This window comes from Thermobia domestica, chromosome 16, assembly GCF_964235325.1.
Source record: "Thermobia domestica chromosome 16, izTheDome1.hap1.1, whole genome shotgun sequence".
Classification (NCBI taxonomy): Eukaryota; Metazoa; Arthropoda; class Insecta; order Zygentoma; family Lepismatidae; genus Thermobia; species Thermobia domestica.
In genome coordinates this window covers 47,977,905-48,004,143 of record NC_137469.1, presented here as the reverse complement: position 1 = coordinate 48,004,143, position 26,239 = coordinate 47,977,905, and the positions used below count along the sequence as shown (strand labels likewise).

General features: G+C 35.3%; 1 protein-coding gene across 3 annotated transcripts in view; it reads right to left on the bottom strand.

Moving 5' to 3' along the window:
- LOC145673054 (muscle M-line assembly protein unc-89-like) overlaps positions 1–26,239 on the bottom strand; it is a 670,772-nt gene that overhangs the window by 73,333 nt on the left and 571,200 nt on the right. For all 3 annotated transcript variants that reach the window (XR_014128711.1, XM_081742394.1, XM_081742395.1), the window contains exon 6: positions 8,669–8,803. Coding sequence is in view for 2 of the 3 variants with exons in the window: in XM_081742394.1 (XP_081598520.1) it covers positions 8,669–8,803 (135 nt within the window). In the remaining variant the exon portion in view is untranslated. The remainder of the gene's footprint in view (positions 1–8,668; positions 8,804–26,239) is intronic.

Here is a 26,239-nt window from a genome sequence, read left to right as displayed (position 1 = left end):
ATTGTTGCGTGAGTACTTTAGGATTCTCAAATATGTATTTTGGTTAGCATACATACTAGTTCCTAAGTGAAGTCTTGACTCGACTAGAGTATGTCCCATAATTTTGAAGCTATGGAAAAAAAAAGTTCACTTTTTCATGTTTTCGGCAGCCTATAACTCCGAAAGGAAGCATTGGTGCACCCAGGTTGATCTATACTTTTTGTCTTACCTTGGTGTCAGGAATCGCCTCCCAAACGTTGTCGGTGTTGTTTTGAAACATTCTGTATATTGAACTTATTTATGTACGAGATCAACCTGCAACTCATATATTAACCGTGTATTTTATGTTTACAAGTGTGGTGTTACTAGTTTCAAACGACTATATGAGGATTAAAATTAGTGAGTGAATGTAAAAAACGGCCGTACTGGATATTATTTTCCTTAACAGAGTATTTCTGCACACTATATAAAAAAGGCTTCATTTATGTTTACAAGTGTACCGTTACTAGTGAGAAACCATTAAAAGTTCTATACAAACTCATATATTAGTATTACCCTACATTAAAGTTATTTGTAAATGCAACATACAAGCACACCGAACCTATCCTACCTTATCCTACTCAACTAACCTACTTTACTGTCCTACACTACCCTATCTTCTCACACATCCGTGCAATTTCTTCTATGAATAATTCTTTTCATGACGTATGAGTTTCCTGGCATATTATCAGTCTGTCAAAGTTATTTGGCTATAAAATAGCTATCCACAACATAACTAACTAACTAACTCTATGGTCTATGGAACCCGCAGGTTAATGCCACACTCTGCATTGACTTCTATCCTTAGCCAATTGGATCCAGTTTCTACTTTGTATTCCTATTTCTGCGAGATCTATCTTAATATTGTCCTCCCATCTGCGCCTAGGTCTTCCTAATGGTCGATTTCCGATTGGATATTCAGTTAAAACTTTGAAAGCGTTCCTACTTTCTTCCAATCTGGCTACATGACCTGTCCACCTAAGCCTCCTAGACTTGACTATCCTAACAATATTTGGTAAACGATATAAATTTTGTAGTTCCTCGTTATGGAGTTTCCGGCATTCCTTATCCCTCTAGAGCATAATATAACATTATTAAAAGTAAGGTAGCCGATATAAAATAATTTTATAAAGTGAACCCCATATTCTTATTCTGCATGTAATACGTGTAGTTGATCTATGATTTGTTTTTAAATTTAACGTCCCACGATTATGCACTAAACCTAAGAGAGACATGGTTGAAGAAATGGACACTAATTCCTTACAAAAATATTACTTTATCTATGGCTATATCTATTTCTCTATGGCAATGGTCCTATCCTTGTTTACTGGCGACATTCTTTGTGAACACTCCGTACTTCAACTTACTTCTTGCCAAGCCCGTAGCCAGCCCAAAAATTTACGGGGGGCGATAGAAGTTAGGGGGGCCCGACCCAATCATATTTTACTTCATCACCATGTTATAGTTCATTTGCAAGCCTACCATGAAACTTTTAGGGGACCAGCCAAAGTTTAGGGGGGCCTAGCCCCCCGTGGATACGGGCCTGCTCCTTGCCTCTCTTTAGTCTGAATCCTTTTACAATTTCAGATATAAAATTAAATTCTCAAATTTTTAATGATGATCCTTACTAATTTATATTTCCGGCAAACACCTGCATACCATTGTAGTGTAGTATTATTTCTTTTATCTTCCTTGTTCTTAACGCAACTACAGTTCTTACTAATTATAGTTATTTTGTGTTTGCACGGTATATATAGTTAATCTGTCAAAATCTTCGTAATATTTGTAATTACCAGTGAAATTTGTTTCTGTTAATGCCTTGTACTCCTTTGCTTGCTCTTCACCCTCCCCCCCCCCTCCCCAAGATTAAAAACCACTACTCTACACCTATACAAATAGGGATGTATCGTGGAAGCTCATCCTCCCCAGGAAATTTTTGACTTTCGAACAAAGTTGTATATTTGTTGTATTGTATTGAAACTTTTCTTTAATTATTACAAATTCTCCCGGACCGAATCGAATCCCATATTCTACTACGTGCCCCAAAGGCAGAAGTGCTTGCCACTAGATCAGAGGAGAGGGCTAAATATTGTTGCAGTTCTTACTGAAAGTTATAATTATTATGCTTATAAACGTATTATTAAGACAAAATGTAATTATGTTTCGATAATTGATATAAGTTTAAGCGGAGACGGGAACAATAATTTTAGATCCACATTTCGTACAAAAGTAATCTGGGTTCATTGCAAGTATATGTTAATTTCTGGTGGTCAGTAGCTTGTGAGTTGGTTGTTTCCTGCTTTTTCCAGTTACCGTCACATTCTCATTTCATAATTTAGTCCATAATTATTTTGTTGCATTTACCGTTAGCAAGAGAGAGAGAGAGGGAGATCAAGAAGAAAATGGATAGGTATGGTTAAGTAAGTGACATCAGGAAGAAATTTTTAATATGTAGGCAATTCTAAGACAGAGCTTTATAGAGAAGACGCATCAGAAACGTCAACCCCCCACAAGAGTGGGAAAAGACGGAAAGAAAGAAGAATGAAACTGTCCGGATGCTTCAACTCACATGTTGTTAAAACAAGAATTTCATCTGGCTTTCATTGGGAAACAATATGCACTAAATTGGTAAGCCTGATGATCCACTCAAAATATCATGACAATTTTATTTCTCTTCCTATCCCCATTACACGAATAAAATAACAACCTAGTTTCAAACTTAATGAATGACTCTAAAACTGAATAATCGTCTCCTTCTGTATAGGTCCGCTACTATCACTAGAATGTTTTTCTATTGTGTAGTTTATATATTTTATTACATAAAGATTTTGTTTGTAACTCTGTGAATTATTTCACTTTTTTTCTCCTTCGATGTTCTTAAAATGTCTGCGTCATCACTATTCCATTTGGGGAGCAATTGATTTTAGAAAATAAATGGGAAAATTTTTTAAAAAATGTTGTCTGAAGCATCGGAAAATTAACGTATTTTGCATTCACATAAATGTGAATGCAGGAGTAATAACGCGGTGACCATTAGTGTATATGAGAAATATAAATTGTTAACTTGTGTTTTACATATACTACGAGAGAGAAAAGAAATTCCTCAATAAAAGTATAACGTATCTACATAATATGAAAATGAGGATAAACTATTTACACTGGTAGTTATGCTCTGGAATGTACTGAAGGTAAACCGAGGCTAAACGCTTACCGAGGCTAAACGAGGCAGGACTGGGATTCCAATCATTACGGGTAATAAAACCAGAGACCACGTGCGCAGATATAGTATGCTGATTTGAAAACGCAAGAAACAGTTTCTCTGTATCTCTTTGATTTTCGAGATACAGGACATTACCTTATACATACCATACTTGTCACAGAAAGTGTATGTGCAGTCTGCGTCGAATAAAGATATAGGCGTGAACATAGAAATTTCTGTTGGAAAGTATCCAAGCTTTGAGAGAACGGGTTCAATAGTACAACCCACTACGTATATGTAGTATTGAACGAGTAAATGAAAAAAATACTTCCAACCATGTTTTCAGAAACAAAATAATAGAACGAGATTGCTTTTATAAAAAGAAAGAATACAGATAAAGTGTCAGATCAAATTTTCATGCTACATCAATCATTTCCCTGTTAAAACAAACATAGTTTTATTGAGAATGTGTACAAATGTGTGTTGAGTTGGGATGCTTTGGGGGGTTCTAGACACGGTGACCCCCTGGCACTGTATATTATTTACAACACACTTGATTGGTATTTGCGTTTGTTAGTTACTGCACAAGTAGCTCCTAAAGGTGGTAAATGAACACCAGCAACTCTAAATTATAATTATTTTCTTTTACTATATTTTCCAAGCAAAGAATTTTTTTTAAAAAATGAAATGTATTAATTTGTTTAGCACTTACAACGATCATGTAATTTTGTACTACTTCAAATGTTGTTTTATATTGTGCAGAAACTGCTTTTTTGTAATGTTCTAGTCCGAAGAAGAAAGTAGAAAACTGCTACAAAAGTTCATCCTAATAGTCACAGATGAAAATATAAAAAAATACAAAGTATTCTTTGTGCAGAAATAATAAATGTACTTTAAATAAATTAACGTAAAATTCTCAATAAGAACTTACTGGAGTGGTTTGCAATAAACTAGAAGTTAAATTGAAGATTATACGAGAAAGCAAAGTTTCGTTGTAAGCTATAATGAAGACTGAATAGGCGATTGTCAAAAGATTATTTAACTCGAAGAGATAAACTTGGAAGATGGTCATGCACACCCGGACCTCAGTAATTTAATTTCTTTAATCAAAGACAATTAATTGTAAGGAAATAATTTTCATTCTATTCGCTTATAAAAAAAAAAATCCCAATTACATTGTAAATATCTATCAATAGTTCGACCTAAAAGGTAAGTGTGTATCTCGCTTTTATTGATTCCAGTAGATTGCAAAACATTTTCAAAAAAAAAAAAAAGAAAGAAAGAAAGAAAGAAAGAAAGAAAGAAAAAGATAAAAAGAAAAAGAAAAAAGAAAGAAAGAAAGAAAGAAAAAGATAAAAAGAAAAAAAGAAAAAAGAAAGAAAGAAAGGAGGGAAACAACATAAAGGTATAATGGAGATAAACTTCGGTAAGTAGGAAATACAATCAACAAATTTACTTAAGCCTAAAACTAACAGTAAAAGTACACAGTTTGAAATGAATGAAAAGAGGAACTTTTTTTTTTTTTTTTTGAAAAAGAGAAAACAGCTCGAAAATTTTCTAAAACAAGAAAAATGACTGGATAATGTTTACATTGTCGAACACTCTATTTGATGGGCATCGCCTCTTTGCCTAGAGTGAATACGGGACAGAGAGCAGCTGGCTGGGTGGGAGAAACGCTCAGAGTTTGATCAGAAACAGATTTTTATCCAGCCTAAAAGCAAAGCAGTGTTCCGGATTCCTAACATCACAAAACAACAGAATTTCTGGTCCCGCTTCGCTTGCTTTCTTGCGTCATCTCGCCAGCTCTGCCTATCTTTCTTCTCTCTCTTCATTCCCTATTTTTCCTTCTTTCTTTCTTTCTTTCTCTCTCTCTCTCTCTCTCTCTCTCTCTCTTCGGAATTACACTGTACTAGACAAGAGTGAAAACAGAGGAAAATTGAATCAAAATATTTATGAAGGAACAAAAATTGTTTTTCCAACATAATGATCACAAGCTTTGAGAAAAGATCTCCCTCTGTAGGGTAACATGCATTATTTTTTTTTTTCAGAAGAAATAATACTTTTTTTCTTGTTTACTTTTTTGTTCGAATAATATCAAACTGGATGTTGGATTTCACTTATCTTCCTATTGCAATATACTGTAATTTTTCAGCTACCGTAAGCGTATAATTAGACGCGATCGGGTATATTGCTATGTAATTACAGCTTTTTTACACTACAATAAGGTTGTATAGTTCTATTTAATCAGGGACGCCTCCAGGAGTGTTTAGAAGAGAACGATATACGAGAGCAGTCACGAACATTTACATACTTTGATGCAATATGCATATTATACTAGGTTGATTCAGAAAGCAAGGTCTCCAAGCCCACTACTTGACCAATAGTACTACTAACGTTCTGAACTGTTTATCATTAATACACTGATAATTTTGCTACAGATTGTCACTCATTTCATCTTCTTATCTTTTCTGATTCCAGAGTATTGGAGCAATCCATAGCATTTAAAGGTGACGTCCGAGCTGTCATTGAATTTCTGCCTGCGGAAGGTTGTGCGCCCATGAACATTCATAACCGCAACGAGTCGTGGATACACCATTAGACGACCCGTAAACAAATCGTCAGTCGATGGAATACCGCCACACGTCCTCTCTTCCGCAAAAAAATTCAAAGTTATCCCATCTGCTAGCAAAGTGTTGTTGACATTCTGACTCATCCTGCCTATAGTCTGGATTTTGTGGTCTGCGACTTTTGGCTCTTCCTCAAACTTAAGCTTCCGTAGCACGCACCGCGGAGTCACACTCAGCGGATGGAGAACTTTTAGTTCTTAATTTGATAGGCCACCGCCAGGTGTAACCTGCCGTGTAGCTTCCCCCTTCACAATCACGCGCACACTGGCTATACTGAATTTGATCAGTAGTTTGCTGGTAGTTTGCTCTGAGCAAACGGTTTCTAGTGCGAAATGTCGCTCCACGCGTATGCTTTAGTGTTTTCAAAGTTGACGAGCTTGCCCCAGCGTGCGGTGTACACAAATATGGACGAAAAAGAACAAGAACGGATATTGCTACTATACTAGAAGATGAAATAGGAGCTTCAGATGATAGTCATGTAGACATAGTCGAAGAAAGCGATCACAATTCTGAAAGTGAGCAATCGGCTAATGAAAATGACGCACACGTGCTTAATTGTAACATCAAACCATGCGCGCGGAGTCTCACTCCGCAATGTGTATTTATATTATTTTTAATGTGTATTATGTTTTGAAGCGATTTTAAATTGTTGAATATTTTCTTTTAAATGTTTTTGACAATTGCTAACGTATATTTCACAGTATAAACTCCTTTGAACAGTTCAAATATTTTGTTACTCTACCTGATTTAGATTTGGCCACCTTAAAGGCCAACGGTACAGTTTTGACACGGAGGTGGAAACAACAGTTCGGCAAAGTTGTCTCTAGCAACCATCAGAATTCTTCGCCGATGACATGAAAAACTTTGTTTCGCGTTAGCGCAAGTGTGTTGCCCGTAATGAGGACTATGTTCAAAAATGATCCCACCATTTGTAGCTGACATTAAAAGCTTTTCACTGATACCTGTATCGGTGTTATCTGTCAAACACAAATAAAAGTATCACCTTGGAGGCACTACTTTCTGAATCACACTTGTGACTTACTTTATATGAAAAATTTATTTATGTACAGTCTTGTTCTAAAATATGTTACCACCTATCTCTCTCAAACTATTTTAACTTCATACGTACGTTTGCCAAAATATAACCTTTTTGTTTCTAAACTAAGAGGCTGTTAAACAGAAACGCAGTGACAAATCGTCAGTATGAGAGTAATTATTCCACGACAAAGGTCTGCACTTTATTTAAATCGGAGGGCTATCAAGGAAAATGGTTTTATAGAGTTACTTTTATCCATACCATAGTTTAGATATAACTCCAGGTGACTATTTTCTATTTTGGGGCCCTTGTAATTTCTGTGTGGGCAATGCTTTTAGACGTTAATGCAGTTAAGAAAACCGAACTGGATCTTTCAGCAACCAATATGTTTCTACCTATTTCTAAGATGTTCAATTACTTGAAGCAAGCTGGATCAAGTCCGTTGAAGCCAAAAAATGTGATAGCACTGAATATTAGTGTGTTTTCATAATTTTGTTTGACGTTCTTTCTCAAGTAGATAATTGATGATACTTACTGTTGCTTAAATCCGAACAGTGATTTTGAAAGTATAGGTTTAGAAAGCAACTCATGCGAAATATCGGACAAATGGCGCACATTTCTTCAAAGCTCCAAATTTGAGCATATATATATATAAATGGAAAATTTCACATTCATGTATGTTTAAATTTCATGTAAGAATACCTAAGATATTTAGCACTATTATTGGGAATTAGCAACTGGAAACCGCCATTTCCTGTGCCATATGTTCCCTATGACACTTTCCTATCTCAGTTTTTGTTTCATCTTTTTGCTCTCAGCCGTTTTTGATTTATAAGCGCTGGACGTTTCGTCTGATACAGGAACAACTCTTCCGGCCATTTTGAAAACGGTGGCCCAAATTGAAAATTGTTTCCTACAAAAGTTGTTTCGTTTTTCAAGGACTACCGAATGAGGTAATATTCAATACATGTTTCCATTTGAACATTTAAAGTTAGCCTCTACGTCCCCTTCAAGGAGGGTCCTGGGTGTCACCACAACAACACCATGTAATGTGCCCTATGACATTTTCAAACCTCTGTTTTTCTTTCAGCTTTTTATTCTCAGCCGTTTTTGGTTTATAAGCATTGGACTTTTTATCTGAAACAGAACCCACTTTTTGCGGCCATTTTGAAAACGGTGGCCCAAATCGAAAATTGTTTTCTACAAAAGTTGTTTCGTTTTGCAAGGACTACCGAATGAGGTATGATTCAATACATTTTCCCATTTGAATATTTAAAGTTGGCCTCTAGGCCCCCTTCAAGGAGGGCCCTGAGGGGGTCACCACAACAACACCATGTGATGTGTTCTATGACATTTTCCTGCCTCAGTTTTTGTTTCATCTTTTCATTCCCACCCGTTTCTGATTTATAAGCACTGGACGTTTTATCTGAAACACCCTATGTACAAGGCCGCCCATGTTGTGGTTTCGAAGGGGGGAAATATAAGCGAGGTTTCAAATATAGTTTCAAATTTTGCTATTACTAATGTAAAAATTCTATTGGGCTTTCGATATTCCCAAGTACGATCTCCTTTTAGGGGGAACGAGCGCCCCACCTTGTCCCCCTGATGGGTGCCCTTGCATATATATATTCATATTCATATTCATATTCATTAAGCTTTTTTACTTTTACAAACCGTATAGCCTATAACCGTATAATCAGAGTTTGATTAACTCTCTAAAATACAATTTTGACAATATCAGGAATCGCTCTATTTAAAAGAATCATTATATTAAGAAATTTTACTTACATTTTCTATAATACAGACAAGGCTTATCGTACTTCCTTGTTCTATATGATATTCGCCACTGCCTAGAATAAACGCTGTTGGAACTACAATGTGTAGGTTGAAATAATGTGACATCGTACCTCCTCCTGTTGCCACCTGAAAAAAAAGAAGAAGAAGAAAAATAAAAGTTTGTGGGTCAAAATAAAGTACACAGGCTACAGCAAAGATATCAGTGATGCAAAAAGCTAAAGTAATTCTTCTTCTTGAATTCAGTACCAGCTCTGTAAATTCACGGAATACGGTAGTTTACAATACTACGACAAGCTATGCAGAGGCACATTCCGGGAAAGTATATCTGAATAAGTCAAACACGTGTCCACTACAAATTTAAAAGCAAAAACTGCGTTAGATGATGGTCCCCGAAGTGGCAGACTGTTAGTTCTCGTCTTAGCCAATGGGGTTAGAGTAAAACTATTTTACTTCCTAACACCAGTATGAATTTTGGATTTGTGCTTACGTATAGTATATAAAAAATGAAGAAAAACCTCCGGGAGATTCTTGACCAGAAGACATAAACCTTACGGTGACATGATCAAAATATCCACCGTGTCGAGATACCTAGTTTTGTTTAAATGATAAAATCCTCCATTACCGATCATTATATTGTGATATTTCAATATATCATTTGAAAGATTTTGAATTAAGTTACAGAAATTGCTCAGTAACCAGTTTTTTGAAATATCAACTATTAACAAGCTATAGCAGCAAAAACTTCGATATAAGTGATATAATGGTGAACATTTCAGAAGAACGTTTTCGAAAGGAGATGGTGATGATGAGGAATGAATAAAGTGGGAGGAAATGGGAAAACCCCAAGAAAACCCGCGAACACGGTGTTTGTTCACCACAAATCCCAGTTGACGCGAGCTGGGATCGAACCAGGGACACCACGCACCAGAGGTAAACACTCTACCACTGAGCTACCGAGCCGATAAGCTGAATGGAACGGTCAGTAGGGATAACTACATTTAAATGACTCCGTAAAAGAACCGAGCGTGAATCGTCATTTTGATTTCCAGGCATAAATTTCGAACTAGATTTCATCTCTAGAGGTTTTCATAGATACCAAATTATTTTTACTATGCTATTACAAAAATGATCTCCTTTTCGAAAGTTTACACAAAAACAGTAATTATTAGGTTTCTAAAATATTGAGCCTTTGTAAGATGTCAATTCAGAAATATAATCAGGAACTTCTAGTAAAGACAGAATTTGATTATTCTACAGTTAAAAGAAACTTTTCAAACAACGCTATTTTCTGCACGTTAGTTATTACTTTTGAAACTTTGTTACTTTGTAACCCATACCAATGTCAAGAAAGAGCACACTTTCGTTATTTATCAGGGGTCTGTAAAGGTGTATGCCAAAGTTGACTCATTGCGTTCGATACCCGTATATCAAACTTCAGTTTTTATTCTACAGTACTAATATGTGGAGTGGTTAGCAAAGAGAGACTATCAATTTGATTGATATTGTCTTATATTACAACACATGTATCTTTCAATGATTAGGCCAATTTAGATTTTTTTAACAACCAATTAAATGTCTTGAATTATCTAAATTTTTTGATAGTTTCCTTGTAATTTTACTGGAAACAGATTTTGATACCAGATAATATAAAAAGTACCTCGTACCTTTTTAATTGCCGCTCATATGAAAAAATGATACTGAACATAATTTTTTTATCTGAGAACAGAACTTTCATTTGGTGCAATAAGAATTAAAATCTGTTAAACCGTTGTCAAGATAATACCGTGTTAAGTGGTTTGAAGTGGCCAATAAAATCTACATTGGCCTAATCATTAACATGTGTTGTAACATAAGACAATATCAATCACAATGAGAGTCTCTCTTTGATAACCACACCCCATACTAACTGTAGAATAAAAATACTTCTGATATATGCATCCTAAAAGCTAAAAAAAAAGAAGAAAGAAAAAGAAAAGAAGTGACACCATGGTCTTTGTTCATTAGAAACATGAAAGTAATCGAATGTTAAAAGCACCATGCTTTAATCACCAATGTGCATACAACTTTTCAACTGCCCAAATACTGTTATTATAATATCAATCACCAAAAGTCGATGATTACACAGATGCCCTAAAGGGGAGTAACTAGAAAATTTTTATTATCTTCTGTAAAATAAACGTGTTTATCAGTGGTGGATCCAGAAGATAAAAGCTGGGGGAAAGCTGAACCCACACTATGATAGGTATATCATAAGTTTACTATAAACTTTCAAAAATATATAAAAGGTAGCTTAAATTAATTTTGTTACTTAAAAACGAAGGGGCCTTGGTCTCCCGGTCCCGGGCTAGATTCGCCACTGGTTTTTATCATGAATCATTCTATCTGTACATAGCCTATATGTCTGTGTTCTCGGTAAAGTGTGTGACCAATCAGAAATTCGAGAATTTTGAAACTTGTAACGAAAGGAAGTATTTATCCCCAACGTTGCAATGAAAATAAACAAGCTGGGTGAATCGAACTCCCGGGTAAAGCTCCCAGTGCGCAAAACTGTGGAGCATAGTCTTTGTAATCGGTCTACTTGCTCGCCAAGTTTCGTTTGTATCCGGCTAGTGTTTAGCGAGATATGAAATATCGCATGCAAACTGAGCCGAGGCTGTCTTCGTTCGTGGTCTTTATTCATTGGACAACGGACTACTTGCTCATTAAATTTCGTTCAAATAATATCAGTAGTTACTGAGAAATAATGTATTTCATATTAAGGCCAAGCCTGTCCCCAGGGTTGCCAAACTTTTCCTAAGAAAAAATCGGGACGGGACAATGGGTGTTGGAGCCCCCCCCTCTCCCCGGAGACGACCACCATACGTACAGCAAGTCATTGAAAACAATGTAAATAATGAACTGAATAACACAAACCTGAATGAATGCGGCGCCTTATTTTTTTATTTTCCCACCCACTTCTCATCATTAGGTATAAGCAATATAGGAAATATATATTGAGAACTTCCCTGCGTCGTGCTTTAATTACGGGGATGGATGCGTTATGACGCAAGAAAGCACCTTCAATCCATTCTCTGAAATGGATGGGAATTGTCTAATTGTAATATTGTTTTTGCGAGAGGTTATAAATGCAAATAACAAATCAGTTTTACGTAAGTCAAAACTCATGTATTTTCAACCTAAACGATTAATGTCAAGTGTACAGAGTGTGTATTGAACTGATATGTCAAGACTATATCAGATCACAATATCAACGATTCTGGCTATTTATCACTGGCAACAGTTCTAGATAGGAACACATACCTTCAAGGTTCTGCGTTGCTTCCTTGGAATGATGGACAACTCTTCCTTCCATACAATGTAGCCTCGGTGGATGGACAGCCACCTAGTGCTTCTCTGGTTACTTGAGTGATAAGCTAGTCAAGAACTTAACGTGTCTCTGATCCATCGATCTCAACTGCTCTCCAATTGTTCTTCCACTCTCACCGGTTCCATCCTTTACAAGGTTTTTATTCTTCTTTTCAGTTTTCGAAATTCGCTGCATCATCTGATGACATCTTTATGTTGTCCTATTTTGTTGTTGAAACCTCGTGGTTTTTGCATTGTCATCCAGTAATCGAAATCTCCAGAAATCCTACATCTGCAAGTCTGACAGTTTTGACATATCCGACATTTGTGATTCTTAACAAACACTTACAAAGAATCATGACATGACTTTTTTTTTTTTTTTTCAATTCTCCTTCTTGTCATCACAACATTACTTCATTTGCAAACTCATGTCTTTAGGATTATTACATAAATATAACATACAGCATGCTTTTGTAATGTTTACATTTGTCTACAATCTTTCTTAATTCTGATGCATGACTTTAAGCAAGATATAATTTCTACCTAACAAAATATGCTTCTAATTAGATTAACTTCAAATGTTCAATAAACTAAATATTCCAAATATACTTGGGTTGACAATATATATATATATATATATATATATATATATATATATATATATATATAATCACAAATGAGTACATAACATTGCTAAGGAATTATTGACAAAAAGTATTACTAAAAGTGGAGTCTTATTCTTTGGTTATTATTAGAGCAACCCAGATTATGCTTTATTTTTCGTTTAATTATGCTTTTTTTTTCGAATCATGCTTTATTATGCTTTATTGTTAATTTCAATCATTGTTTTACATTAATCGTGTAAAATGTAGAATATTTACTATACATTAAATAATCTAAATATCTTGATCTGTTTATTAATATTTTATGAAGCAATTTCTTTCATATTTAATGAACTTTCTACTTAATGCACTGTAAAGAGATATGCTTTGCTCGAATCAGTTTTTTCTATCACTTGTGTGCACCTTAGAGGTGCATATATACAGAAAGGGAAAATATACAGAAAGGTGCACAAAAAGTACAGAAAGTGTTCAAGTTCAAGAGGTACACAAAACAATATAGTGTGGAGTTCTTGTGTACTATTCATTGATTGTTGGCGGAAAGTTTTCTTCTTTTCTTTTTTCACATCAAAGGATTACACCGAAAACTTTACAGAAATAAAACTAAGCTTTTCATTGTTGCATTGTTATGTTCTCAATGATTTTGCATTGTAAATATATATTTAAAAAAAAATATGAATATAGCATATGTTAAACTTGCAGTTAAATAGAATTTCCAAGAATTATGCTATATATTTTAAATTATGTTTATGCGTTATTTTCTAAAATTATGTTTTAGTATACTTTTAAAATTAGTTATCTTCTGGACCCTTACACAACCACAATCATGTTCAAGGTACCAACCATATGTGTAATTGCTATTATGCTTTTTATGCTTTTGGGTTGCTCCAGTTATCATCATACAACAAATTCAAACCGAAACAATTGTAATTTTTATTTATTTAAGGTGGATAACCACCCGGAAGTCAGTACATATTTTATCTCATTCCCTTAACTACTGCGCAATGAAACGTTACATATTATAAATATTGTATATACTATAAGCTAGAGTAATGTTTCAGCTACAGCACAAGACACTGATTCATTTGGTTGTGTCTCCTGATATCGAAAAATGTAACAAATAAAAGAAAATATTTGATTCGTTTTAGAATGAGCACACAAGATGAAACTTGCTGTTAGATCTTACTAGAAGTGCTCCGTTTCATGAAATGTTTATTTGTGTGTGTAAAGTATTTTAAAATAACAATCTTATCACGAAGTAGATATATTGTTTGACCGTTTTTCGTGTTATGTTTCATATTTTTATTTAAATGTTAATTTACATTTAAGGAAATAGATTTTGAGAAGGAACTTGCACAGAATGCCATAATGCGTTATTGCCAAATGTGTACGTTTACTGTAGTAGTCACAATAAGAAAATTCCTGGATTCTAGCGTTGAAGTTCGAGAACAGGAATCGCGATAAGGGTCAAAATATAATTTTCTAGTAAGTATTTACGCAGAATTTCATGATTACTCCCTTTATTATCTGGCATCAATAAACACCCGACACTATCTGGCAATGCCGCACTATTCAAGCAGCGTTTAGCATAGCACCAAGAACACCCAGTGATCCACTTAACAATCACCAGATACAACTTAAAAAAACTATATAGAAAAACTATATAATAACTGTTTGCTTTTTTTTCACAAATGAATACTTTTAATCCAGGGATGCAAATAAGTAACAAAATGTTACTAGCCCAAGAAAAAAGTTACTAACCCACATCCCACAATATAAATCATTTACTTACCTTCATTATGATATTAAATACTCACCCGCACCGATGAACCGATCGCCCCGAGCGAGTGGGCAAATGGTTATTTGCATCCTTGCTTTAAATAATGACTAAAACAGACTATCAAATAAACAAGTCTTATTCTTGGGTATTCCGATTGGGAAGAACTATAAATTAAAGACGAGCTGCTATTTTTTCATGAGTCAAATTAAAACACAAATTTGTTAAATGCAATCTATACATAAAATTGTGCGTGTAAAGGAATAAGTTATTCGTTTATATATATATAAAAAAAAGAATGACCGAGTAAAACATTAATTAACTTTGAAAATCGATAAGTCGGGACAATATGCGTCCCGACGAGTGTCCAGTCGGGACGCACGCGGGACAAATCAGTCAGAAATCGGTACAGTCTCGACAGAATCGGGACGGTCGCAAACCCTGCCTATCCCTGGCCGAGCTCTGTCACTAAAAATAGTAATCTTTATTCCGTGTACAATAGGCTATTTTGTCCACGAAATTTGGTTTACTTCTCCGTAACTACTGGCCGAATCTAAAGTACCACACACACACACACACATATGCACCTGGAGTGAAACCACAAGCTACTTCTTACTCCAGAAGCTAATAAACGTTTCTACATGTACCAGACAGAAGTCTTGTTTGGAAACAATATTCTGAAAAACAAGGGAGAGGGAGAGAGAGCGAGAGAGAGCGATGAGAGAGAGAGAGGGAAAGAGACTGAGTAAGAGAGAGAATGTGTAAGAAAGAAAGTAAGCAAAGAATAATAAAAAATATAGGCAGACACAAATAACACAAAATGTATTTTATTTCCAGTGTAAAACATCCTCGTCCCACCTCGATATGACGTTTCAATCAATATTTTCCTATTTGGGATGGACAACAATATTATTTCTCTTTACTTCACATACGAAAAACACGTTTTCATATTTGTTCCTTTTAAAATATATGTATGACACACAGATTTGTGTATATGTGTCACACACAACAGCTTTATTGTATGCGACTACGTTATGTGTGAACATATTTCGTATTTTGTTGTGTTATAAGTTAGAAAATTCCCTTCAAATTCTTTAGTGTATATGACAGGTGCATTAGAAAAAAACATCAAATCAGATGCTCAGATATGTAACAGACTGCTGAAAGAAAATGTATGTTCAAATAACAAATGCCACGTTCGAATATTTACAACGGAAAAGGCAATATTATTTGGTTTCCAGCTTTTAAACAGCATTGATGAAGCACGAATTTTATAGCTTAAGGATTTCTAAAAGTTAATCACGACAGAAGCAAATGTCCATCTACTGTAATTGATCTTTTTTTATGGTTTATCATTCTCATTAATATATATATATCTTAAAGTATAATTAGTGTTAAAGTTTTTCAACACTGAGGTTAAAGGAGACATGTATCGGAACATATTTATAAGGTGAATTTTGAACCACCATATGAAGACTCTAAATAGAAAATCAATAGGATGTTAGAAAACTTGAGAAAGGGCTGTGACGAATATGGGATGAAAATAAATGTTAGGAAGAGAAGTCATGGTAATTAGAACGAAATCGACAGTGTCAAACATACAAGTAGGAGCGAAGAAAATACAACAGGTGACTATTTCTCGACACACCTGGGTAGTTATATTAAACCAATATATCCTAACCTATATCTGAACCAAAATAAAATTAACTACACAACACACTGTTCGTTTTTAGGTCTTACTATAGATCATAACCTGACATGAGAATTTCATAAAGAATCAGTTATTAATAAATTAAATTAAATATGTGATGCACTAAGGATTATTAGAAAGAAGGTAAATTTAAAATTAGCTAAAACCTTGTACCATTTGCGTTTTAACTCTATCTTGCAATATGGTATCATGTTCTGGGGAAATTCAAGTCAGAGATTTAATGTTTTCAAAATTCAGAAGAAATACATAAGAATACTTTGTGAAAAGAAGCCGAATTTTTCTTGTAGACATTTGTTTAATTAGGTCAATATACTTCCACTGGATGGTTTATATTTGTATCATCTCTTTTTGTATTTGAAAGAACACTCATCGGCATTCGTAACAAATAAGGATGTACATAATCATAATACGCGAAATAAGAATGATTTTCATTTGTGTAATCACCGGTCAGCAATGTACCAAAAAAGTGTAAGTTATGGTGGTGTTAAGTTGTACAACAAGTTGCCTATTGATATAAAGTATGAAGAAAATATGAAAAGGTTCAGGCAAAAGTTAAAATCATTTATATTAGAAAATTCTTGTTATACGATTGAGGAGTACGTAAATATCATGACAACGTAATATTACTTTATTTTACTCATGTAAATTTTTTGTACCTATGACGCATGTTACACTTACTTCAGGACATTCCTCGTACTTGGAATGGAGAAAATTAGCTGAGTCGAGCGGAATAAAACAATAAGAGGGTATTAGAAATGGTAGAAGAGAAAAGAACAATTTTAGATTAGAGGAAGATAAACTGATCGGGATATTGCTTAAGGGGATCTTATACCTTTTGCCACTGGTTTCTCAGTCCCCATAAGATAACATGTAAACTTTACTTCATAAATATCTAACGAAATATGGTACGTACCAACTTAAAATTTTTCATATGTATACAGAAAAGCAATATAAATGAAATGATTGTTTCAATTTCACGCTTAATGACGTAGATCAAGAGTAATGAACTTTTTAAAGTAACATTGTAATGGACTATATATTGAAGGTTGTGTGTTCCAATGTGATCTTCGCGAACAGATGTCCTGCTGACAGGCAGGTATTTCCCTCCCCCTCTTAAGTCCTTTTCCAATGGGTGTGGTAGAACGCCGCGGGATGCCACCCTCATCCCATTTCTTTCCTCCGTTTCTGCAGAGCGGATAGATTTTCTGTAAATGTTACAAAGAAAGAATATTTGATTCCAAGACAATTTGAAATATTTGCTTCTTGCGATTTCACGCTGTATGATGTATACTGCGAAAGCAAAGATCAGGTAGAGAACGCCAATTTCTTCATTACTAGTAACTCTAGTTAGATAATTATTGTTAACCATTAATTTCATATTAGTACGTTCCAACTCTTTGCCTCAACACTGCCTCAACAGTAGAAAATAGGGGAGAGTATATACTTTGAAGAGGAGAATCAACAATTTGATACAGATCATGGTTGAAATTTAGCTTTCCTTTGCAGCACTGTTTGTATGAGACGTTTGCATGGATACAAACTACACAATTCCCTCTAGTAACTGGGATTTTAAATTCGTGACAGGTAGTTACTTCTACTTTCTGGCAACATTAGCTATTCAACACATATTTTTCTGGATGTAATAAAAAAAATCAACTTTACTTCAAGCTAAATTCAACAGATTGAAACGATGGATTGAACCCGATGAACCAACTTTCCCGTGAATAAACATACATAGGTAACATTCTAAAAAATACAATAACCCTTCCCGTTCGTCTGTCTAGTGGCTAGCTCGCGCACCTTTGGATCACAGATCTTGGATTCGATACCCGGCGGAAGAGCCTTGAAATATCAACAGATCACTAAGGACTCGGATTCCACTGAAGGTTCACGTCTCTTATAACACCGGTAAAGAAAGGGACACTAAACTCTAAACCCACCAAACCAACCAAGCTAATGAAGAACGGACATAGTAATGTCACTATAATTTAGACTACGTGAACAATTTTTTAAAGTTTTCATTATGGTAATAAATATAAGTGGAACTAGGGCCTCGAACATTTCTAGATCTTGTTACTCGAAAATAAGCAAATATAATATATACACATGGTGTTAGGAAATAACTTCGGGATGTGAATCCTCGGACGAAAACATGAAAAAGCCTATAGACCAACCTTGGTGCACAGTTGCGTTATTTCAGATATATTGTCCACAGAAAATTGGTCGTAACGGTACAAGAAAGCAACAACTCGAGCAATATTTTGGAGTTTTCCGAAAACGCCCTAAAGTTTTGTTGTATTTGACAGCAACATAATATGATTTAACCTAAGAAATTTAAGCGAGAATGTTTTTAGTACAGTGACCCGTAACTTTCATTTTATGTTCTCGTGTAAGGATTAATTACCTTAAGCAATTTGATGTCGTTTTCGAACACACTGTGAACATACATAGCGAGACCTCGGGTCACAATCTTCATATCTATTCCACTGTAGGAATGGATACGAGTGAGTTTTCTTTGAAACTCGACTCGACTCGAAGCAGACATTTTTGAGCTCGGCTCGAGTTCTTGGCTCGAAAAAATTCCTCCAACTCGACTCGAATTCAGGTCGAGTTTCGAGTCGAGTCGTGTGTAGTTTCAATTAATATTTTTAAGTATCCAACATAGATAATAGGTCAATGATACTACTACTACTACTACTACTACTACTACTACTACTATTATTATTATTATTATTATTATTATTATTATTATTATTATTATTATTATTATTATTATTATAACATCATGTATAACCAAGAAAGTAGGCAAGGTGTACCTGTATACTAAAAACTGTTGACTTCCGATCTCGGTCGCCGAGAAGTCTTCAGGAGGCAAGGCCATTGTTCACGAGGATCTGGGTTTGAGTTCCGGAGAAGCAAGTATTCAGGCTTGAGCCAAAAATTGTTAAAAGTTATAGGGCGCCGGTCAAACATGTTCAAAACTGCTCGGCTCGGGTCTAGGGTTGTCAGTGGCTCGAGCGGCTTGGTTCATAGCTCATTCACTATCGAGGCGAACCGAGAAGTGAGCCAAGCCAACAGCTCACCCAACCGAGCCAACTCGAGCAATCGGTTCAGTTGAGCCGAGTCGAACCGAGGCGATGAACTCGTTTCAGCGGAGCTGGCTCGAGCCGATGGCTCATCTCAGCTGAGTTGGTGACTCATCTGAGCCGAGTCGGTAGCTCATCCCAACCGAGCAAGCTCGGGCCAAAAGCTCAATTGTGCCAGTCGACGGCTCGTCTAAACCGAGATTGGGCCGAGCTAATAGCTCCTTTGAACCAATCCGGCTCGAGTTGTTCGCTCAGTTGAACCGAGTGCCAAGCCGATTGACATCACCACTCGGGTTGGGCTTCTGCTTGAGCTCAAAAATTTGACCGTGCAAATCTCAGCTTTGATAGTAAGAGCTACAGTATATACTTATATTGATGCTCATGACACTTGAAGCTGTCTCGTCATAAAAAAATATTGTCGTCTCGTTATCGAGACGAGACGAGATACGAGTAATGTTCCTTGTCGTGAGCAACACTAAAAGTATTCCACACTACTGCTTACATTTCTCATGGCTTTCGCTTTTCAGTCTAATCAGACCATTATTTCAAAACAAGTTAAAACGAGCTGAACAAGCGAGCCATTTATCAAACTCGACTCACTCGAAACTCGACGTCAAAAACAGTGACTCGGCTCGGAACTCCACTCGAGAAAATTACCTTTGACTCGACTCTAAACTTGACTCGAGTTTCGAGTCGAGTCGAGTTTTAGCTCGACTGGTGCTAAAATTATCCAAAATTATCCAAAGATCCAAAATTATTTTCCTATTGAAGTTCATAGAATTTGTATGTGTATGTTAAGCAAACAATTGATTTAAACCAATAAAATAATATAAATGGTTCAGAACCAGAGTGAACTCAATTGATTCATATCTTTATTCACTTCTTATATTTATATGCAAATTAAATTAGGTCGCTAAATTTTTGACTCTGTGAACTAACTTGGAGGAATAAAGTATATCTTCTGTACTTTGTACTGATTTAACTTGTGCAGTTTTTTTTCTCTTCTTGTAAAGTGATTCTTAAAATATTCACAGGTACAATACATGCAATATCAGTACAATATATCTTTATCAGGTGTTCTCCGTGGATGAGTCTGTAGAACTGTCACTTTTGTAATCAGGCAGGGGTCCCAGGTTTGAGCCCAGCTGGAGGACAATTTCTCTCCGATTCAAACCGAATAATGGTTTGTAACCCACTTTAAACTGTAGGTCCCGTCCTTCATAACCCCCCTGTTACATAAGAACGGGCTAGAAAAAACTTATTTCTATCCATATGTAATCTAAATAAAGTAAAAGTTTTGTAGTCATGACCCCTTCTTAAAAAAATTAATAACTGCAACTTGAGGGTGCTAATTCGACTGATCTCGGTCTCAATCTTAAGAAGTGACCGCAAACCGGTCTAACTCGAGGTCAAAGGTCAACTAACTGTTTTCGCTCAGAATCAAGACTTTCATTACAAAAATGTGTTTTATACTTCCCGCTTTATCCCAACTTAGGCTCTAGCCCAATCTATCTTATTCTCTTATCAATTTCTTAACTGTAACTGTGTGAACGAAATAACCTCTCAGATGTTTAAGATTTCTTATCCCTTATTACAAATCTAAAGTAGGTTTTATTCATGCAAATAATCTTATGTATTAGCTTCCCTAACTCACTCCTTTGTTCAGACACGCTACTCGGTTTGGCTTATTCAATCTTGAACAGTAATGAATGGTCAGACTAGTAAATAATTTGTGCTCTACTGGTAAATCATTTGTAAAAGTAGTTTACATATGACCTCGAGTTTGACTTATTTTATTATTTAAAAAATAGAGGCCACGATTATCCACAAGGTAAAGAAAATGGTTCAAAAACAAGTAGCAGTGCAACGTGTACATCACGCAAAAGAGTTTGGTATCTGTGGTACGATATTTTCACAATTAATATTGAAACTGGAAATTGTAGTAGATTTCTACCACTTCCGGTTTTAGTAGAGAGATTAGACTAGAGACGAAATATATTCTTAGAACGCCTAATTAATTGCAGAAAACCGCTTCTTATCTATTACAGTTTTTATTCTATTGCCTTCAAAGTTAAAATCGGAAGTAGTTGATTTCCACATCTTTTGGAAGACAGAATATAGTAGTTATTTTTAGAAAGCTGAATAGAAAGCAAAAACCCGCTTCATTCCTGTTCTATGGAGATCACTATTGAAACCGAGCTTTCAATTGAAGATCACAAGAGGAGATGAAAGGCACACCCGAGACACTTGAGAGCTGCTCGATTGGAAGAAACCGTTTTCATCTATTTTTTACCGTTTTTGCTATATATAGATCAATATTGATTGAAAGCAGAAATTATAGTTGATTTGAACCATTGTAGGTTGTAGTAAAGTTAATAATAGAGATTAAATATATTCTTACGAAGCAGAAAACTGGATCTCACTACATATTGCCGTTTTCGATCTATGGTGATCAAAGGTCAAACCAGAAATGGTTTATTTAAATCACTTCCGGTTTGGGTAGGTGGTTTTAATGACAAATAAAATTCCTTATTCTTGACTATACTTTGACCAAATTTGGTGATGATCCATCAAGCAGTTCTTTAGTTTTTTCTTTTACTTTTTCTTTTTTTTTTTTCACACACCTGCACACTCAGGTATGAAAAATATATAAAGGAGTAGGTAAACCAAATTCTAGTTATTCAAAAACCAAACAAGGAAAACTTGGTTTTTGACATCCCTGCATACAATTAATCCATTCTAACCACAGAAGCGTCGCACTGTCTGTTTCCTATGATAAATAATATAACATGAAATGAAACCTATCCTTCCAGAAAACAAGAAAATAGGTAAATAAGAGACATTTAGACTTTTCTTCGTTGTATAGTTTTGAGTGGCAGAGAGGTGAAAGCTACTGCTTGGAAGAAGAATCCATCCGTTTCAAGAAAAAAAAATGTAGAAAAGCAATCGGAAACATATGTTTCAAAGATCATTATCTTTGTTCTACCAAGTATTTTGTTGACACTTGAGTCACTCCAGTTTCCATCTAAAAGGCAAATTCAGGTAGTTGCCGTCTGGGGCGGGGAGTGGTGAGGGAAACTGCTCAAGGCGTAAATGATCATGAAAATGGAGGGATAGACATGAGTTTCGCTGTTCAAATTGCCACAATGCATCCTTCCCCAGCATGTGTTCTTCAAAGAATTTCACCTGTAGTATTTTGTGGGATAGGTGCTGACTGCCACGGGTGCTGACTGCCGCAGCCAATTATTGGTGCTGACTGCCACGACTGTCGCTGATTGCAGATATGAAGGTGCTGACTGCCACGATGGCGTGCTGACTGCCACGAGCCTGGGAGTAACTGTATTTGGAAAGAGAGGAATTAATCCCTCATACTAAATTTATGATTATTAATTAATTTAGTAGGGATTAATTTAGTAATCATCACAGCAAATCTATGTGGCATCCTATAAGTTACAAAGTTGCTCACTAAGTGGAACGACATACACTTGGATATTTATAAAGGGATTGTCTTTTCTGTTATATGTACAATTTGCACATTTCATTGTTTATATTAATTATTTTATTGTATTATTTAATGGATATGATGGTCTGAAGCCAGCTGACAAGGGAAGTTTGGGAGAAGCACTCGCCTGCAAAGAAATAGGCATGTCATTTGAAGGACCAATTCACGCTGATTACAACAGGTAATAAAACACCTGTACGTTGAGAACTGTTCGAGATATTCAGCTTGGAAATTTATATGAGAAAATGAGTGGATGCACGTTTCAATACGTTAAGTATTCTCACCCATGGCGAAGCCTGATGGTTTGAAATTGCTATTGCTTGATCACTGGGGTCCATTCACAGACAAATTGTCCATTACAAGTTGCATGACGGATGGCAAAGACCTAATGGTTGAGAAGATACCAAAGAATTGCACACGATTTGTGCAACCATTTGATGTGTTTTGATTCCGATCAATCAAAGATTATAGCAGGAGATTTGTACATAATATGAATCTTCTTCATCTGGACGTTATAATGTACCAACGAAACAACCAAATAAAGTTCGTGTCCATACGAATCACTTCCGATCACCGCGATACATAGGATTGTTTCAGTTTGCGTTCTGCAAGGCGGGTTACGAACAAATTATAGGCCTATAACTTTTGAATCGCTTGTCGAATTTGCTTTTTGCTTTAGTTCTGCGAACTGTTCTCTTCCCGGATGCAACACAATTGCACATATAAAGTGATCATGGTGCAAGGGAGTATTTTGCCTGCGTCATTTCTTCATAAAACAGAAGAACAACAGTGATCAATTTTCATCTCTAACCTATGATTATTGTGAACAATGTAATGACCAATTGTATCTAACAAACCCGTTAGTTATTGCGAAACACATTTTTTCTGTTACTTCCGATAGCTTTCAATTCGTATGTCAATATTCGTTACTAATTATGTTGTACTTAACGCGTATAAATGCGTATATCCTCATTTTCTCATATAAACTTCCAAGTTGAATATCTCGAACCGTTCTCAACCGTACAGGAATTTTATGCAGATTACGACAAGCTAATGAATTGGGGCTTCAAATGGCATGCTTAGTTTCTCTGCAGGCGAGTGCTTTATCCTGAACTTCCCTTGTGAGGTACAGCCAGCAGTGCTTTTTTTAATAGAACTTTCAAGAGCTGCTCGAAACAATTTGCGCAGCTGTACACAGTTCATTCTGACATAGGGAGTTCAAGTGAGAATACATAAATCGTACCAATTTTGTACGCACCGCTCCCTGACAAAACTGAAAGTACACTCATGTCCAAAATTATTGTCGCATATCTATAACTATCTTCTTGTAAGAATATAATTTGATAATTTTGCAGAGTACTTTTAAAACTTATATTATGTGTATAATCAGGAAATTTATATTTGTGATAAATTTCATAGGAAAAGAATTATAAATACGAAAATCATAATGAGTAAAATAAAATGTAACTAAATGGACAAGAAAATTTTATTTTCGTTTTATTGTTCTTATTTACTGCTCTTTTGACATGAAATTTACCACATACATGTCTTTGCTGATTATACACATACTAACATTATAAGAAATATCGGGCGAATTCGTTATCAAATTATATTACTAGAACAATATATTTATAATCGTGTGACAATAATTTTGGACATGAGTGTACATACAGAGACCTGTTTACATTTGTTAGGTGTTGGTCTGAACAACACGATCCTAAGGATCTAGTTTCTTTCATGCTTCTTGGCGTCCGGTAATGTTACGCCTAGCAACTTTCTCTCAGGCTTGTGGCAGTCAGCACGCCATCGTGGCAGTCAGCACCTTGATATTGGCAATTAGCGCCAGTCGTGGCAATCAGCACCAATAATTGGCTGTGGCAGTCAGCACCCGTGGCAGTCAGCACCCCACCATTTTGTGAAGTATGAAAGTGGTCTTTTGATCCTTTACCTGCAATAGTAATTACCTCATTACGGAAGTAATTATTACAATTAATCTAAGTCATTAAGTTTAAAATTGAGACAACCACCTCCTTTGTATTGCTCTATGGTATTCGTATAGAAGATTGCAAGTTTCTAAGTGCAGTATTTTGTAAGATATTTACGAATTAAATTTTACATGTTACCTTATGGAGATTCTGAAGCCTCTGATGATGGGTAGAGACCCCCTTAAGAAAGAATTGTATCATGAGGGACGTGCTAGAGGGTATGGTGACAGGAAAGAGAGGGAGAGGGAGAATGAGATTACAATTAATGGACGACATCCAAATAGAAAAATCGTATGTCAAGATGAAGAGGTTAGCGGAAGACCATGGAGCATGGAAGCTTCTCAGATGCGGGAAATGATGCCAGAATACCTATGATGATGATATGCTAGTCAATAATATGCTCCCAGCTGGAATCGTGTGAACCAAGAGAAAAGGCACATGTGCTAGGTAATAGATAAATAGGTGGTTTGACATTATTATTTCTCACTGCTTTATTCACATTAGCCTGCTACCTTTATGTGACCCGCACATAGGTCCTACCTTAGACTTACTCACATAATTTTCTCTCATAATGTAATTTTACTTATCGATATTGCTTTGAATGCATATAGTTAAATTACATCGTATGACGTAACACACAGTTTTCCCTTTCTTAAAAAGAAAACAATATGAGGGAAAACAATATTAAATGAATTATATATATATATATATATATATATATATATATATATATATATATATATATATATATATATATATGTGTGTGTGTGTGTGTGTGTGTGTGTGTGTGTGTGTATGTATGTATGTAAAATCTTCAATTAATAGTAAAATAAATTAAGACATATTTCAAGTGAAATTAAAATACAAATTTCAATACATATAGAATACTTACAATGTTGAATGTAATAAATATGTTTTCCTACGAGAACAATACTAAATAAATACATTCAATCTCATGGTTTTCATGGTTTTTGAAATCCCAGGAGGGTACCCTAAGCATTCATTTCATATGCATTATGAAATAAGATAATTCGAGAAATAATAAACCTTCGTAGACAGTGAAAACGACCACATATTATAAATTTCAATTTTCTCCTAGGTTCTCAATTTCTGGAGACTGTATGATCCAATCTAAAGACGTAAACATTAATGATTGTATATACACATTTCTTTCAATAGTAGGAAATGTGATATGGGTAACTACACTTAAAAAAACATCACCGATGAATATATTAACGGACTGATCCATTAGCGATCGGATGACATATTCACTATAATCATTTATTGCAAGAAACAAAACAAACTTCAAGAATACTCTTTCGTAAAAAAAGTTCCCTTGTGGAGTTCCATTTGCGTGATCTAGATAACGCATCTACGACTTACCCTTCCTGCTACACTGTACGGTAGCAGCTCTACATAAATTGCAACTCTACTATAGAATCAAATAAACTCTACTGAAGATAGTAAAGTAAATTGTGAGAAATTTCAATTCACTATTAAAGAAGATTGCTACCACCTAATATGGAATATGCAATT